Consider the following 16,779-nt stretch of genomic DNA (forward strand, 5'->3'; position numbering starts at 1 on the left):
ATTGCTGGATCATATGGTAATTATTTTTAGTTTTTTAAGGAATCTCCATACTGTTCTCCATAGTGGCTGCAGCAAACTACATTCCCACCAACAGTGTAGGAGGGTTCCCTTTGCTCCACACCCTCTCCAGCGTTCATTATTTGTAGACTTTTGATGATGGACATTCTGACTGGTGTGAGGTGATTCCTCATTGTGGTTTTGATTTGCATTTCTCTGATGATTAGTGATAACCCGCCATCAGCTCTGCCCTCACTCCTGCAGTCCTGCCAGCAATGCGTGGCTCGCTCCCCCACCTCCAGGTCCTTGCTCAGATGTCACCGGACCATCTTCTCAGCCACCACACCCCATCCCGTCTGGCCTTCCCAGTGCCCCAGTGCTGCCTTGCCCTTTCTGTGATGGCTGTCACTCAACACCACATCCAACGTATGTGGCAGCAGGTGTGTAGCCTGCGAGGTGCGCCTGGGCTTCTCAGACCAGGAGGAGGCTCTTCTTCCCACTTCCCAGGTTAGGACGTGGACTCAGAGTCCGCATGACGCACAAGAGGTCATGTTAGGATGGAGGGCAGAGCTGGGACTGAGAACCCAGGCTTCTCCCTGCAGACCTGCCAGTGAAGGGGCTGCAGCCCACAGTCCAGTGCTGGGAGCGTCTCCCCTCTCCTGACACCACATCTCAGGAGAAGAGGGCTCGTGATTCTAATCGTTCAGCCAAGGAGAGCCTGGAGGATGCTTCATGCCCCCTGGGGCTTTGCCCTGAAAGGGGTAGAAACTCTCTTACCGTTTCAACCTGCTTAAAATTTAAATCTTTTCAACACTATAAACATTTCCTCAAAAATTCAAACAGTGTGTCCAGCCGTGCTGTGGCACTGCCTGGGAGATGGTCCCTAAACCTACTGCTACAAGTAAGGCCCAGGCGTCCCGCCGCTAGTCAGGATGGTTTGTCGAAATGAAAATCAAGCCCAGTGGGCTGGACGAGGGCCCGCGGCCTCTTAGAGTGCCCCGGCCGCTGACACCTGGCTTCAGGACGATGCTCAGTGCTGGCGCAGCCACTCAGGGACTCGGGCGTTCCCCGGCACCCCCAGGACCAGCCCATCGGCAACGCCTGGGCCAGCGCCAAACAGTGGAGCAAACGGTGAGCAGACAGCCCCACCTGCACATTATGTGTGTGTCGTGTGATGGTATCAGTCCTGCACACATGCAAAAAGAAATGCTTCTATATTTCTGAAGAAACACAGAAATTAATCAAACAGAGCTCAAACAAGCGCAAAGCAGATGACAACAGGGTGAGGACACACCGGTTCCCAGAGGGGCCTGGCCGGCTCAGTGCGGCCCATGGGGCCTCCAAACACGGGGCCAGAAAGCGGGCTGGGTCCTTGTCACAGAACTGTTTGGATTTACAAATAGGACAGACTTGCTGCTTAAATACCTTTATTATTTTTAAAAAATTATTTGGACATGGATAGCTCTGCAAAATACCTCTCCCATCCAAACCTGCAAACCCTTCCCACAAGTCCTCCCTAAAGAAACAAAATAGTCACACTTTTCGCCCATTCAAATCTAATTTTTAAAAACATGTAAGGTTGAAAATCAAGTATTATTTTTCTCTTGGAGCCCATTAGTAATTTTAAACCACAATGCACGTACTCAATGGCATTTCTTTTTAAAAATTAGCTTATCAGACTATTTTATGAGGAAAACAAAATCAATTCAAGGCCTTAGAATATAAATTCCCTGTTTCTGAAGCAAAAGACACTGAAAGACCCCTTTGCTCCCCTGGAGGCTGTGAAGCCGACGAGCCGGCAGAACCTACAGACCTTCCATCCCGGGTGAGGCGTCGCTCAGTGACGCTGGGGCCGCAGCCGAGATGCTGTCAAGTCTGAGAGGTGGGTGGGTGGGAAGCGGTGGCTCCACACAGGGGAGGCGAGGCTGGGGCTGCGGAGTGGAAGCTTTCTGAGCAGAGGAGTCAGAGCCCGGTCCTTGGGACAGGGTGGAGGAAGACGGTAGAAAATCTGCGATCTGCACTAACTTCTTACTGACGAATATGAGCACCAGCCAGAAACACTGCACACGGTGCCAGAGGCGTGTGAACGACCGAGAAGTTCAGGAAAGAATAACCACGGGGGGATGACTGCCCAAGCTCCTTCGAGAACTGAGAAAAAGAGAAGTCGGGCAGCTTGTCTGGGGGTTCCTCCCATCCCGACAGACAGATTTCTGTGAGAACCAGCCTTCATCACAGGTGCGACCAAGAGCTACTGAAGGGGCCACTTCTCCGTCCCCCACAGCCCACTGCACCCCAAGGCCGGGTCAGCAAGGACGCAAGCAGGCCCCCGACAGAGCCTGGCCCACCCGTGTGGTGGGCCCGAGCCAACTGCCAACCCCTTCTCTGCCCACTGACCGTCCCCTTGGGGTAACACACATGACCCTGGCAGCTGTGGGGTGACCTCGCCCTCAGTGTCCCGCGTGGCACAGATGCAGGCGGTATCAGGGCCTGGGCGCGAGCTGGGGTGGAAGGAAGCCGGTCCCCTGTCCCGGGACTGACGCTGCCGCAGGGCGTCTCCCCACTGCCTGGCAACCCACTGGGTTTGACTGGAGCCAGCCAGCCTGCTGCCTTTGGGAGTTTCACAATCAGGAAAACGTTTCTCACTCATCCCTGGAGATGGACATGAATCACCTTTCCACCTTTTTTGGGCTTACCAAGTGGGCTGGCTGCACCTCTGCAGGGAGCCCAGGGCCACAGGGAGGGGACGCCCACCACCACTCTCCCCTGTGCCCTCCTTTAAGGCCTCTCCTGGCGCTTAACCTCAGGCACATACAGCACGGATGGCGATGCAGTCACTCTGGCCACCCCGGGGACCACAGGGCTCCGCGCGCTCTCTCCGCCCGCAGACACGCGACCTCGCGACCTCCCTGGCTGTTAGAGCTCTCCCTCTCGGGTTGTTAAGTCTCGCGTAAACCACCGGCAAACGCCAGTCCCCCGAGCCCTGCCCGCAGCTGCAGGCTACAGCGGATGCCACCCTCTTGAACTTTTTAAACATTTAAACAAAACACAGCAGCCACACGTGCACAGGCGCACACGCGTGCACACACACACACACACACACACACTTTGGCACGTGAGCCTCGAGCTGCCCGAGTGTGTCCGTGCTCCAGCCCCCACGTCCTGACACCTCAGACCTGCTGTCTTATGAGAGCGGCGGCCCCTGTGCCCGCTGGAGAAGGTCACCACAAAGCACTGCTGTCTTGAGTAGCAAGAGGAGTTGTGCAAAAGCTAAACCGGCCTCTGGCTCCCAGGTGGAGCACACGGCCCACGCCTGCCGCACAGCCGCTGCACCACAATGGGCAGCTCCCAACTGCTGGTTGATTCAACACGCATTTACATACAGATACAGGTATAAAACTGCTAAGTCGACATTTGCTGTTTTCAATGTGAAAACGATAAAATGTAATTCTGAATAGTTGTGCATCTGCCGTAGGATCCCTGTTAAAGGGACCATAAAAATTATTCTGTAATAAAAAACTTTTTTTTAAAGTTTAATATTGCCCTCAAGTTCAAAAGTTTGGAGCAAACGTGCTGAGTAGGCAGGACTGGGGACCTGGAAGCCTCAGGCTCTGTGGCCCTGACGGCAGGCCCAGGACACCTGCCAGCCGCCAGCTCGGCCCGGATGTCATAGCGCTGGCAGCGCCCAAGCCTGCCAGGCGACCAGCCTGCTCCCTGAGCAGCACTCGGGGGCACAGGGCTGGGGCTGCCTTCTCTTCAGCTACCGGCTAAGCAAGTGGGGCAGGGGCCTGGGTGGGGACCCCTGAGCGCCAAGGCCAAGGGCGCCGGGGGCCGACCTGCCGGTCGGCTGGAGGCCAGGGTGGAAGAAGGAAGGGGCATTTCAGTGATACAGAAGTTAGCTGTGCAGGAAGGAAAAGTGCGTTGAAGGTAGCTTAAACACAGCTTAAGACCAAGCTGCCAGCGAGAGGGAGGAGGCTCGGAGGTGGCCCCTGTGCCACCCGCCGCGCTCCTGGACGCCGTGGGTGAACATTCATGCTCTGATGCGAGTCTGCTCGCGAAGAAACAGGAACACACACTCCTGGTTCCGGCAGCTGCACGACTTTCCTGGCAAAGCTCTTTTTCGCCAAGTGCGGTTTGCTCGGCTGTTGCTCCGAACCGCTGTCACCGGAACTCGTAGATGGGTGCGCTGTGTTCAGGGACGTGAGTTAGGTTAAGCGACTGGTACCTGCGGGAGGAAAGGCAGAGGCCTGAACGTCTGAAAACCAACCAAGGGTGCGAGCACCTCGGTGAGCTGCAGCGCCGGCAGACCCCAGCCTGGACTAGGGTGGCAGGCCGAGCCTGGCTCTGTGCTGCGCCTTTGGCTCATCCTCCTGACCTGCACCCAGAACGCGCTGCTGGAAGGAAGGCCTTGCTCCCATCCCGAAGCTGTGAGTCTGCCTGAGAAGACGAGGGGCTGCTGGCTCCGGCCGCCCGCCCTCTGCCCTGCTGTTCTCGGGGCTTCTGGGTGACACAGGCAGCTCCCAGTTCTCCCGGGGCCCAGAGACAGCCTGGGAAAGGTAACGTCACAGCAGACCCTCGACCTCAGGGGGCTCCACACGCCTTCCCCGCCTCCCCAGACACAGCGACTAGACTTTGGGACCGTCACAGGGCTCTGAGGGGACCGGTGCCCAGGGGGGTCTAGCAACAATGGAGAGACGGAGGCCAGGATGCTCCCCACGTGGGGACACTCAGGGTTGACAGTGTGGGCGTCAGCTCTCCCCTGCTGGTACACAGGGAAAAGCAGTTTCTCTCTCGCCCAAAATCATCATCATCAGGAAAGGATGATGCATGAGCCACCAGAAGACGGCCCTTCACATCCACAGGGATGGCTACAACCGCAACGACGTGGGAAGTGCCAGGCAGACGTGGACAAACGGGAGAAACCACGACCCTCGGGCATCATTGGTGGGAATGTACAAAGGTGCAGCTGCTGTGGAGAAGGGCTCCTGACAAAGCCAAATACGGAACTGCCCCGTGACCCAGCGATTTCCCCCCAGGAGTCGGAAGAAGGCACTTAAACACCCCCATGTTGGCAGCAGTGTTGTTCACGGCGGCCGCGAGGCGGGAGCCCCCTGCGTGCCGGCCACCAACGACGATGGTGATGGCAAAGCGGCTTCACCCGACCTGGCAGGAGACATCTCAGCAATGAGGACAAAGCACCATAAACTGCCACAACGTTGTAAACTGACTACACTGCAATAAAAATATGCACACACATACACACAAAAACTAAAAATTAAAAAAACCAACCAACCAACCAAAACACAAAGTACTCACAGCCGCCACAACACGGGGCCTGCAAAGCACGACGCTCCCTGGGAGACGCAGGCCCGGAACCACGAGTCACGCCGGGCACGGTTCCACCCACGTGAACGCCCGGGACGGACACGTCTACACACGGGGAGGGCCAGTGGTCGCCCGGACTGGGAGGGATGAGGAGCTGGGGGACGGCTAAGGGGAACGGGGTGTCCTCCTGTGGGGACAAAATGTTCTAAACCAGTGGTGACGGCTGCACAACTTTGCTAACACAAAAGCCCACTGAACCGCACACTAAACACAAGTGAATCCTTTGGTACGTGAACATCTCAGTAAAGCTGTTGTTTGAAAAACGACATGAAAAGTTTCAAAAACCTCATTCGTAAACCAAGCCGTTATTGAAACCTTAGTAAGCGCGGGTCTCAGAGAAGCTGGGGCTGCCCTTTGCTCCCACTGACCAGGAAAACTGAGTCAGCCCCGGCGGCGGCCCTCACAAGCCACCATGGGTGAAGACACTGTGAGAAAGTGTCCCTACGCTCTGAGAGGAAGTCAGGCGTTGACGGTAGGACCCCCTGCAGGTATGACTCGGGCTCACACAGCAGCGAGGGGCCAGGAGAGTCCCCAGAGGGCCAACGCCAGCCCACAGGCAGCACACAGAGGACCAGGGACTCCGGACCCTCGGTCACCTGGCCGCAGTCAGGTGGCCACAAGATTAAAAAGGCTGCTGACGGCAAAGTTCCCACTGTCCCCTGAGGGATCTTAAAATTTGGGAAGAATAAATACAGAACCAGTGAGATTGAGATGAACGTAGCAGAAAATATTTGCTGCTGGAAAGTGTTTTGCGATGAGTTCCTTTACCCAGGACTTCATTTTGTCATCTCGCCTGCTCTGCTGTGTGGACAGGAGTGACCCTCATGCAAGCCACCAAGAGGCCTCCTCCAGAAGCAGGGGCCGGGGCGGGCTCTTACCACTCGGAGCTCCTGTGGTAATAGTAGCCCTCGATGGAGGCCGCCGACTTCTGGAAGCAGATGTAGTAGAAGCCGGCGAAGGAGGCACCGCTGATGTCTTTGATCGTGTGATCGGGAACCAGGAACTGCTCCTGCAGGCAGACGGGGGTCAGGAGCTGCAGGCTGCTCCAAGGCCCCACATCGCGGGGTCTGCCTGGACCTGCTGGGGGCGTGACCCCTGCGCTTCAGCCCTGCCTGTGCTCATGCTCTGGCGCCGCTCCTGAGCCCGCCAGGCCGGTCAGCAGCCAGTAGGAGGCGCCGAGGCCTCGCTTCCCTCTCCCAGAGCCCAGGGAAGGATGGCCGGAGCAGCACCTTCTGCCCGACCCCAGGAACCATCACCGGGTTCCCAGTCACCCCAAGAGCCGAGGGTCACTTCTGCTGGCCAGGGGTGAGGCCAGTAGAGGGCAGGGGAGACCCCAGCAGCAGTCAGAACGGTGCTACCTTGATCAGAACTCACCTGTGGTGGAGCCAGCCCTCCCGGGGGGCGAGGTCAGGGACCCCAGGAGGCCCACAGGGGCGTCACCCTGAGAGATTCCTGAGACCAAACAACTCTCCTTCCCCTCCCCAACCTCTGAAACTGCAGTTTTTACCATTAACTTTAAAGTAGAAGCTCACGGGGCTCTTCTTTTAGCGGGTTTGGTTGGCAGAGCTCCCAGGGAGCCCGCCGGGGCCTACCTTCCACCTCATGAAGACGTAATCCCCGTTCTTCAGCGCCTCATAGTCAAAGTCATCTGAATTAAATGACTTTGCATACTGATAAAAGGCCAGAAACTTGCCCTGAAAACAGAAAACAGAGAATGAGGACCATGGACAGGGGTGTCCAGCTCCGGGCCCCATGCCTGCCCAGGGGACGCCCGGGGAAAGGCCGCAGGACGGGAGTGGCTGCGGTGGGGGCCTCTGCTCGGGCACCGTCCCTGGGCAGACAAAGCGGGGCGGCCGGTGAGGGGGTGTCCAAGTGGGCAGTGCTGAAGGCGCACTGGGGCCATAAGAACCGGCCTGCGGTGCCACAGGGGAGCGGCAAAGCGGGCCCGGACACGGCACCGAGGCGCGTGGCCACGAGCGGAGCAGCGACCAGAAAAGGCTGCTAGGGAGCTGCACCGTACGGGCATGTGTTTGTTTTTAAAAAAGGACTTGTATCCGAAGACGTTTAGGAAAAGGTTAACGCCTGTTGCGGTTTCAGGTGTTTGTCATTACAGGTGACTTTTTTTCCCTCCTGCTTTAATTTTTTCAAACATTTAAAACTCAGCATGGGCGCGCAGCAGGAAGCTCCAGGCTGCGGAACGGTGGGAGGAAAGCGCCTCGGCCCAGCGGCCGGGCCCAGGGGGGCCGCCTCAGTCTCTCTCTCACTCAAAAGAGTTCAGTCCAGCCTAAGAAGGCCGGAGTCCGGCTGTTTCCAGTGAGAGTCGGTGGAAAATTAAGGGCTGCATTCCAGGTACTTCCTCTGCCGCCAATTCCGCCTCAAACGGGTTTTCACTGGCCGCACAGACCCTGCTTTGCAGGACCAGGCTGGCTGGCAGACAGGCTGTGCAGGAGAGGAAGGCCCTGGGGCTCCCCCGGCTCCCCACTCCTCTGGACACTGGATCCTGTTCGCTCTGTCCAGTTACCAAGCCACAGATGACTGTCTACCTTTCAGGGTCTGTTTCCTACAATGGTCAAAGCACGTAGCTTTCCAAACACATTCTTAAAAGCTCAAGTTTAAATTCGATCATTTGATAGATGTTCCTTTCCTAACTCAAGGGAGAACTTTAGTAAGAAAGCAGCTGATCTGCAGGGAGGTCCAGTCAGACGCGGGTCAGCCTGGTCTCAAGAGAGCACAAACGGCTGGCTGTGAGGGCAGGGAGCGTGATTTGTTCTAGGACCTTCACTACTGACGCGTCAGGCTGCTGGGTTCGGGGCGAGCACACTGAACATCCTCAGTGTGAAACCAAAACTCACCATCACCACAGCAACTAAGCCCAAGGGCTGTAAGGACAGGCTGAGAAGTGGATTCTTAGACACAAGACTTGCATGACCCTGAGCAGAGGGGCCCCAGCTGCCTCGACGTGCCCACCACTGGGTGAGCACATGGCCCCACTCGACAGCTGGGGGTTTCAGGGGCATCCTGGCTGCACTTAAGCTGTGCTGTCAGAGTCAGGGCAGGAACTGTATCTCCATCCTGGCCAACCCTACTGTGAGAGGCCGCCCCGGGCGGTGCGGGCTCCCATGAGCAGAGCAGAGAAGTGAGAGAGGGACAGGTGGGCGGGAGGGACAGGGGACCGGACCCGAGGGCCCAGAGCAGAGTCACTCACCCAGTGCTTCCGGTCCACATCCTCGTCCGCGTCCCACTTTCGAGTTAAGAAAGGGTGTTTTTTGCTGATTATTTCTCCTTCAAAGAAGGTCGTGAGGGTTGGATATTCCTACGGTAAAAACCCAAATATCAACACAAGGTGTCAAACAGTTTCCACCATTCACAAAGGAAAAACCTCCCTGGCTTTAACTTCTTCCCAAAACTGTGAAAAAATGATCACACTGCTGAGCGACCAGCCAGACCAGAGCTGGGTCCAGTAGCCATGGATGCGGGTGGGGGGGTCTCCTGGGCTCCAAGGACTCGGCCAGAAGCAGAGAACATCCCCTGACACACCTGTTCTGTATTGACGGACAAGTCATTTCTGAATATCCTCACGTACGAAGCAGACAGTAACTGTAGGTTTTATTTTCCAAGGAGGACACCCAGAGAGGCTCCCAGATCACAGCCCCGCCTCCCTTGCACCATGGCCCAGCCACCACGCCTCCAGCTGGCTCTGTCCCTGTCCCCTGTGCACCAGCCTTTGGGTTTTGGGGGTGGTGGTGGCAGAATACCTTGATATACTAGGCAAACGTTTAATTCTATCACAGGAGCCGAGACCACTCACAGTTGGGGAAACATTCTGAAACTGTCTGCCCTGGGAAGCCACAACCACTGGGAAATAAAGGAGCCACCCCCTTGACCAGGTGTACGGGACCCTCCTGTCCATCAGGCCACCTGTTCATCTGCTAATGAGGCGGCACCACAGATGTGAAAACAATGAACGGAAGGAAAAGTCAACACTGTGCAAGGTTTACAGTTTCTCTGCATTTGGAAAAACCAACCACGTGGCCCCTGTGCAGCCTACCAGCCCGGGTGCTGCCCCAGGACCACAGAGGTCCGCTTTCCTCTTCACCCTCTACGTATGCCCCTCCCGGTTAAACAAATCTGTTCCGATGGCTTTGCCATTTCTCCCGGCTTGGCCCGCCAGGGAGCGTGGGGTCCTCCCGGGGGAGCACGGCCACTACTGCCACGACAGCAGAGGTGCTTTCTGGCCCCACCGGGCAGTCTGTCCTCATGGCAGTGGGCTCTGGAACAGTACAGACTTACCATCCCCCCAGGACCGCCACCTCCTCACCCCTCTGTCGCAGGGATCCAGGAACAGATACTTACATACACAGAATTAAAGAGGAGAAAAGTTCCTGGGTGGAAACCAGATTTTAAAGGTATAAACTAAATCATACTGATCTGTTTTAGGAAGGACTGCTATGGGGAAAAGTTCTCTGTAAGTCAGCACCTGACCTGAGATGTTAAATTAAAAGCCACATACAGCGTGTTGCTTTCCTGAGTTTTGAACCTTCATATTTTTTCAAGACTTCCATGAGAGACAAGAATAGTGATCAAGTTGTCACAAAAACTGGCTGGAGGCAGGTCTGGCTTTCCATGAAGACCTGCCTTCCGGGAGGATTAATGTTCAACTGGCCAGCAAGGCAGAGAGACCAGCGGAACACGGCACCCCCACCTAGCAGAGCAGGGGCTGGCAGTGCCAGGAGTCGGTCAGAATGAACACCTGTGACCACCTGTGACCTGTCTCCCCCATTCCAAGCAAACCGAGCACAACCTCAGGAGCCCCCCAACCTGTTTAGGGGTGACGGGGGGCCTGGCCATGACCCCCAGGGTGGGGCCTCCGCATGCATGTCCCTGTTCCTCCTAGTGGCCGGCCTGGGATCACAAAGAGGATGCTATTTGACACCCACTCCCGCACAATTCTGGGATTTAATGTCCAGAGGGCACACCAACTTCAAACACCATGCTTGTTGGTGGACATGAGGCAGGTAGGAGGCACCTGAACAGTTCGTTTTCCACACTTCTGTATCGCAACTAAGGACCAAGACCCCGGCCACTCACGTCTGCTATTTTAACAACTGTAAACGGAGGAGCAAACGCAAGTGGTCACCTGTGTTTTACAACAGGTGTAAAGCCACTCAAAGACTCACCACCCTTCTCTGCATTTCACAGGTTATCAAGTGACCCCATGTTAGAGTTACTATTTAGAAAATTATCAGGGGGCCATACAACGCTGTGCCTGAGCCAAAAGCCCATGAATTGTATGTTTAAATGGGTGAGCTGTCAGGGATGTGAACTGCATCTCAGTAAAGGTGCTAAAAAAAGTTCTAAAAAAGATGAACTCAAAGACTCTTGCGGCTTGGGCAGGACAAAGGCGCAGGAGACGGCCGCCGCTTGCCAGCCTGGAGCGGCCGCAGTGCCACAGCGGACCCCGCTCGGCGTGCGGGCGGGAGGGGCTGTGCCAGCACCGCCTCCCCCGGGAGCCGGGTGTCCACACCGCCTTCACCAGGGCCACAAGCTCCCGATGGAAGGGTCACAGCATCTCTGTCCGTGGTTGGCGGACTTTTCATGCTACTTAGCCATTTCCGTGAGGCTTCCTAAGACCAGAATGACCAGTTTTGGAATCAGCGCCAACATTCCACGTTACAAACCGTGCTGGTTTCCTCGTGCCATTGGCTGTGTGCGCGCTCCGCTCAGGCAGTACCTCGTCGGCCGCGCGCAGCTTAGCCTGCTGTTCTCACGGTCCTGCGACGGTGAAAGCCCTGCATTTCGCTGTCATTTTCTACCCCTGCCTGGCTGGCTGTTTCTTGAGGTGGGAAGAGACAGCTTTTTGTCTCAACCACAAACTTCATGGGAAATTGTCAAACTCCTAGTGGAGAAGGAGGGAGCCAGTGGAACAGGGGAGACGGAAACGAGGGCTCCAGACTGAGGACGCTCAGTGCCTTGGCGAGCATCCAGCACAGTGACCGCTCACGGATGCTGTGCCCCTGGGGACGGAGCAGGCACTTGGAATTCCCACTTACGGACGAGGAAACTGACCAGAGAGAACCCACAGGTCACGGGGCCGGGAGGGGCAGGGCGAGTGGGCCGGCCGCCAGGCCGCCTGCCAGGTGCACGCTTACCTCGGTGAGGCCCTTGATCTTCAGGTAGCCACACAGGTACGAGTTCCCCGTGTCCACGTGCTGCAGGGAGATGATACACAGCCCGTCACAAACAGGAGGCGCTAGGCACGCACTGGGTGTGTCCAGCAGGTGCGGGAGCCAGGAGGTCGGCCATTCCCGCCCCTCGAGCCTGCTAGGACGAGCACGCTGACCCCAGGATCCTCCAGCTCCCTCAGGGGGACACCCTGCGTGCCCTTCAGCACAGGGGCCCCCACCTGGTCTCTGCATGGCCTCCTCATGGCCCCAGGGGCTGAGCAAGTCCACCCAGCCTACGCCCGGACCAGCCTGCAGCATTTCTTTGTGAACCAGGACATCAGAAAGGGCCTCTTACGAAGACTTCAGTGGTATGCATACCAGTTAGGAGCCCATCTTGTAGACGGGAGTGTGTGCCCCTGACCAGAAGAATCAGGAGCCTCGAATCAAATAAAGGGGGTGGAAGGCACGTGGGCTGTGACGCTTAGGGGCCACCAATTGCTGGCTGCTGAGACACTGCCCCACACCCACCCATCCCCCAACCTCCTCCTCCTCCTCCAGCCGGCAGGGCCCAGTTCCGCCCCGAAAGACCGGCAGCCCGGAAGGACCCAGGCAAGCGCGCACCCCGAGCCCTTGCAAGTCACAGGTTCAGGCCAATCAGATGTGTGCGCGAACCTTCCGGGTCCCCTCCTTCTGCTCCCCGCACTGCCCAGTCCTGGGCCTCCAGCGATAAGGCACTGGAACAGCCCGAGAATGCCCAGAAGACAGCCCGGGAAGATGCAAGGAACAGGCCGTTGGAAGCAATGGGCCCCCCGGCCTTCACGCTGTCGTGGGACGGGTACGGTTACCGGCAGCTGAATGCGCCCTCACCAGTGCATTTCCCCAGCCTGCACTGACTCATCCCAAGCGGGCAGACTTCAGACGTCCCGACGACCGGGCCCCTCATGGAGCAGCCCCGGGACGAGGCAGGAGGCAGCGTGCCGGCCCTGCAGCCACTGAGGCTCAGTGCTGAGCGAGGCCGCGTTTAAGAAGCCAGGAAAGTCTCTGGCATTTCTCAGATCTGGGGACTCAACTTCTCCAGCACACCATAAATCACATACTCAGGCGAACCTTTAAACTGTGGTGAAGCCAGCCAGCCAGCTGAGGTCAGCACCAAAGCCAGCGGGCTTCAGCGAAGTGGCCCCACCATCCAGTGTGGGGACAGAGGTCTCCGCCCAGACCCCGCAACGTCCTCACCTCCCGACGCTGGCCTCAGACCGTCTGCATTACAGGGCTCAGCAAAGAACGTGTGTGAAGAACACAGAGCTCTACCCTGAGGCCTTCAGTCCCACGTGTGCAGGTCTCGCTGGACTCAATATGGTTTGGGGTTTCACAGCTGTGGAAAGGGGATCAGGTGGCAGGGATACTTGCTAATAAGATTAAAAATCAAACCGTAAATTGGCCAACGTTTGCCAGATTATCACAGCTCAAGAGTCAGAATCCCGGCCTGGCCTCCACCCTACCACGTGTCGCCCAGCTCCGCCCAAGCTGATCGTGACGACGGCTGGGGACTCAGACACACCGCGGGGCACAGGGTTTTCAATGGACGCCGCACCAGCCCCTCCGTGAGAAGGGGGGCGAGGCAAGCACTGAGCAAGCGGGTCTTACAGCTCAGCTGTGTCCAGCAGCTGCTCTTTGGAGCATGCCTTTCACAGCAACTGGACCTTCGTTTCCGTCTTGGCTTCTTGGATGGTAGAGGACTCACAGTAGCAAGAAAAAGACCCGGGCAGCCGCTCGTCAAGGTCTGAAGAACGCTTTAAAGTGGAATTGCCAGAAAAAGAAAGTGCTCCGGAAGCACGGGAAGAGATGCCCAGCGCCACGGGCCATCAGGGAAGCTCAGGCCCAAACCACCGTGAGCTACCACCTCACGCCAGCAAGACAGCTACCACCAAAAAGAGGGCCGAGGACGCGGAGAAACCAGCACCCTCACACACTGCCAGCGGGAAAGCCTGACGGTGCAGACACTGGAAATCTGTCTGGCGGTTCCTCAGAACAGTGAGCCCTGAATTACCACGTGACCCAGGGTTCCACTCGGAGGGAGATACCCAAGAGAAACGACGTATGTGTCCACCAACACTCGTAGTGAATGTTCACAGCCGCGTGATTCACAGTCACCCAAAAGTGGAAACAACCAAATACCCGTCCCAATCAACGGATAAACAACAAGCTGCCCCCCCCCCCCGCGCTATTAGGCAACAGTAACAAGGGATGACGCGCTGGCGCCTGCCACCATGTGGCGGAACCTGGGAACACTGGGCCCGATGGGCACTGGACACAAGGTCACACTGCTGCAGGGTTCCATCGGCAGGCAAAGTCCGGAAGAGGCAAGTCTTGGGGTAAAAGTGAGTGGCTGCCTCGGGCTGGAGGGTGTGGCAGCTAAGGGATATGGAGTTTCTCTGGGGGATGATGAAGATGTTCTAAAATTAGATCACAGTGATGGTTACACAACTGTGTGTCTGTACTAAAAACTACTGAATTGTGTACGTTGAATGGGTGGGCTGTATGCTATGCACGAATCAGATCTCAACCAAGCCGTTGTGGAAAACAGAGGGAAAGCAAGAAAGAGGTGGAGTCACAAAAGGCAGACGTGTTCTAGGAAGACTGAGTCCAAGGAACCAGTCCTGGCTGAAAAACCAGATGATGGGGAAGTTCACATGCTTCCGACCGCCTCCACGATGGCCAAGGTGCTCACCAGCCCAGACACAGGGCAGCACTCCTGGGCGTGGCCCCGCCCCGCCACGAGACACCCATTCAAAGTGGCCTCGTGCCATCAGCCAGGTCTCCGCTCTGGGCCGCCCTGGGACAAACCAGTCATGCACCAACCCAACCCCCACAGCCAGGAGCTCACGAGGACACTGGCACCTGACAGGAATTCAGAAACAACACGCGAACGACAGAGAGTGACCTCCCCCTCTGTGACACCTGGCTACCCTGCCGTTTGTCCCCAACCCTGTCAGAAACCATCCAATTCAACGATGGGCACAAATTCAGGATCATTCCCAACATGACCCACACTGGGGATCTCACTTCTAGAATGTTATGATTGGTTGGGGAAAAAAAAAAAAAGCCTGTACCTTCCTACTAAATTCTCACATTTGAAGCAAAAGGGGGCTCGCCACATCAGGCGTGTAACTATGAAGACTGAAAGAACTCAGCCACAGCGGTTTTCCAGTTACAGTCACTAACAAGGCTCATGATAGAAATTTAAGTTTATAGACCAAAGATACAATTAACGTGGAAATACAATTTTCCAAATCAAAATAAGGGAAAATTATTTATTTCCAAAAACCAGTAAGAAAAAAAGTCTAATGAATGCTCAACAACGAGCAAACCTTGAAGATTTAAGATCATTAAAGGACAAAGGGCCAACCTAAGGAAAAGACACGTTCTCTTTCTGTCCTCACACGTGGGAGCAGAAGGCAGCACATTGGACTGCAAAGCTTCTGGAAGGCCTTTTAAGGAGACAGATGTTTGGAGGGACTTTGGGGAACCATCTAGGAAGTGGGGTATCAGGCTAAGAACCAAGGGAAAAATGGAGGGGGTCCTGAGGCAGGCCAGGGGAGCACAGAGGAGGAGCAGTTCTCTAGGAAGGGAGAGAAAAGGGAGCATTCACCACTGCACATCTCCTTTGGCTGGGAAAAGATGTCAAGTGTGCCACCATCTGCTTGAGGGTCGTGTGGTGCAGGAAAGGGCCAGGACAGGTGAAGCTGCAGTTCCGAGCCATCAGGGGCTGGCAGCAGGTTCTTGGAAATCCAGCTCAAATTGGGGGGAGGCGGGTGGACATGGGAAGGAAATACTGTATGAGAAATACAACTGGGTGAGTTAGATTTCTGGGGACAGGATACTGGAAGGAAGCCCTGGCCGTGTAAGTAAAAGTTAAGAACACGGGAAGAAGGTCCCCTGGAGCCAGAAAGGAGGCAAACGCAGATATGGGACAGGAGGTCTAGGTAATTGGACTGAGAAGACAGGGACTGAGCAGCTGGAGTGTGAAGAGGATGGGGTAGGCCAGGGGGTGAGACCCAAGCCGTGCCTGGGCCAGGAAGAGACTGGGGTACAGGGGCTGGAAGGCCAGCTCCTAACAGACAGTGAGGAGCCCATCCAGGACGTGGGTGCCCGGCCTGTGGCGCAGGAGTCAGTGGTGGGCAGGGGCTCTCAGGCTCAGAGGCTCACGGAGGGAGGGGGCTGATGAAGCCCTCCCAAGGAGGAAATCCCAGGAGTAGGAGGCGGCCCCAGGGCCTGAGGCTTTCTGGGAGCCAGGAGAGGGTTGGGGGCAGGAGGCACGTCTCAAGCCTGGGAAGGTCCCGAGTCAGGAGAAACCAGTGGGAGAGCGCTTCAGGGTCCAGTAGGGCCGGAGGGAGGACTGGTCCTGGGCGACAGGCCACAGGGAGGAAGGATCCAGGTCTGAGGAGGCCGGTCACGGGGGCTTCCGGACACCAGCGGTCGGTGGCCGCCTTGGGCCCCAGGGACTGGGGTGCGCCAAGAGAGGGCAGGCCCGGGGGCGGGCAGGTCGTGGGGAGGCCGGCGGCAGGCCCGCGGCAAGGCCTGTCCGCGGCCTCGGGCTCGAGGAGTCCGCGGAGCGGCGCGGCGCGGCCCGGCCCGGCCCGTGGGCGCCGCGAGAGGCCCGGCCGCCTCGCCCCCGGCCCCCGGCCGCGACCCAGATCCCAGCCGGCGCTCACCTGCAGCACCACCTCCACGTCGTACGAGTTCCCCTTGCTCTTCTGGTGGCCGCGGAACTTGGAGCCGCTGTAGAGCAGGCTGGTGGCCACGCCGGGCTGCTGGGTGTTGATGGGCGGCGGCGGGATGAGCGAGGCTGCGGACGCAGCCGAGGCACCGGCCGGCGGGGGACACTCGGTGCGGACCGGCATCGCGGGGTCCCCGGGAGCCAGGGCTGGGGGAGGGGGAGGAACCGCCGCCGCCGCGTGGGAGCCAAGGAGGGCGGCCGGGGCGGAGGCCGGCGCGCACGTGGGGCGGGAGGGGTCCACCCGCCCGCCGCCTGCGGACCAGGCGCTCCGGCCGCCACCGGGACCCCGGGACCTGCGAGCGCGGCCTCCGGGTCCTGAGCGAGCCCCCTCCCCGCCTGCGCTCGCACACACACCCCTTCCGATTGGCTCGGGCGCGCCGCGGGGCGGGAGCAGGCTGGCGCGGCGCTTCCGCCCATTGGCCGGCGGAGACAGCACGTGGCGGGCGCCCGGCCCTCTGG

The 16,779-nt window shown here is 57.7% G+C and overlaps 1 protein-coding gene across 1 annotated transcript; it reads right to left on the reverse strand.

The window, feature by feature from the left end:
* Positions 1-1,407: 1,407 nt before the first annotated feature.
* On the reverse strand, positions 1,408-16,577 carry GID4 (GID complex subunit 4 homolog). Its single transcript, XM_064494870.1, has 6 exons — positions 16,256-16,577; positions 11,529-11,588; positions 8,585-8,692; positions 6,972-7,073; positions 6,258-6,388; positions 1,408-4,219 (listed from the first exon to the last, which is right to left on the reverse strand). Exons 1-6 carry the CDS (start codon positions 16,442-16,444, stop codon positions 4,156-4,158), a joined length of 654 nt encoding a protein of 217 aa, XP_064350940.1. The 5' UTR covers positions 16,445-16,577; the 3' UTR covers positions 1,408-4,155.
* Positions 16,578-16,779: the final 202 nt, after the last annotated feature.

The sequence above is a fragment of the Camelus dromedarius genome, chromosome 16 (assembly GCF_036321535.1).
Source record: "Camelus dromedarius isolate mCamDro1 chromosome 16, mCamDro1.pat, whole genome shotgun sequence".
Taxonomy (NCBI): domain Eukaryota; kingdom Metazoa; phylum Chordata; class Mammalia; order Artiodactyla; family Camelidae; genus Camelus; species Camelus dromedarius.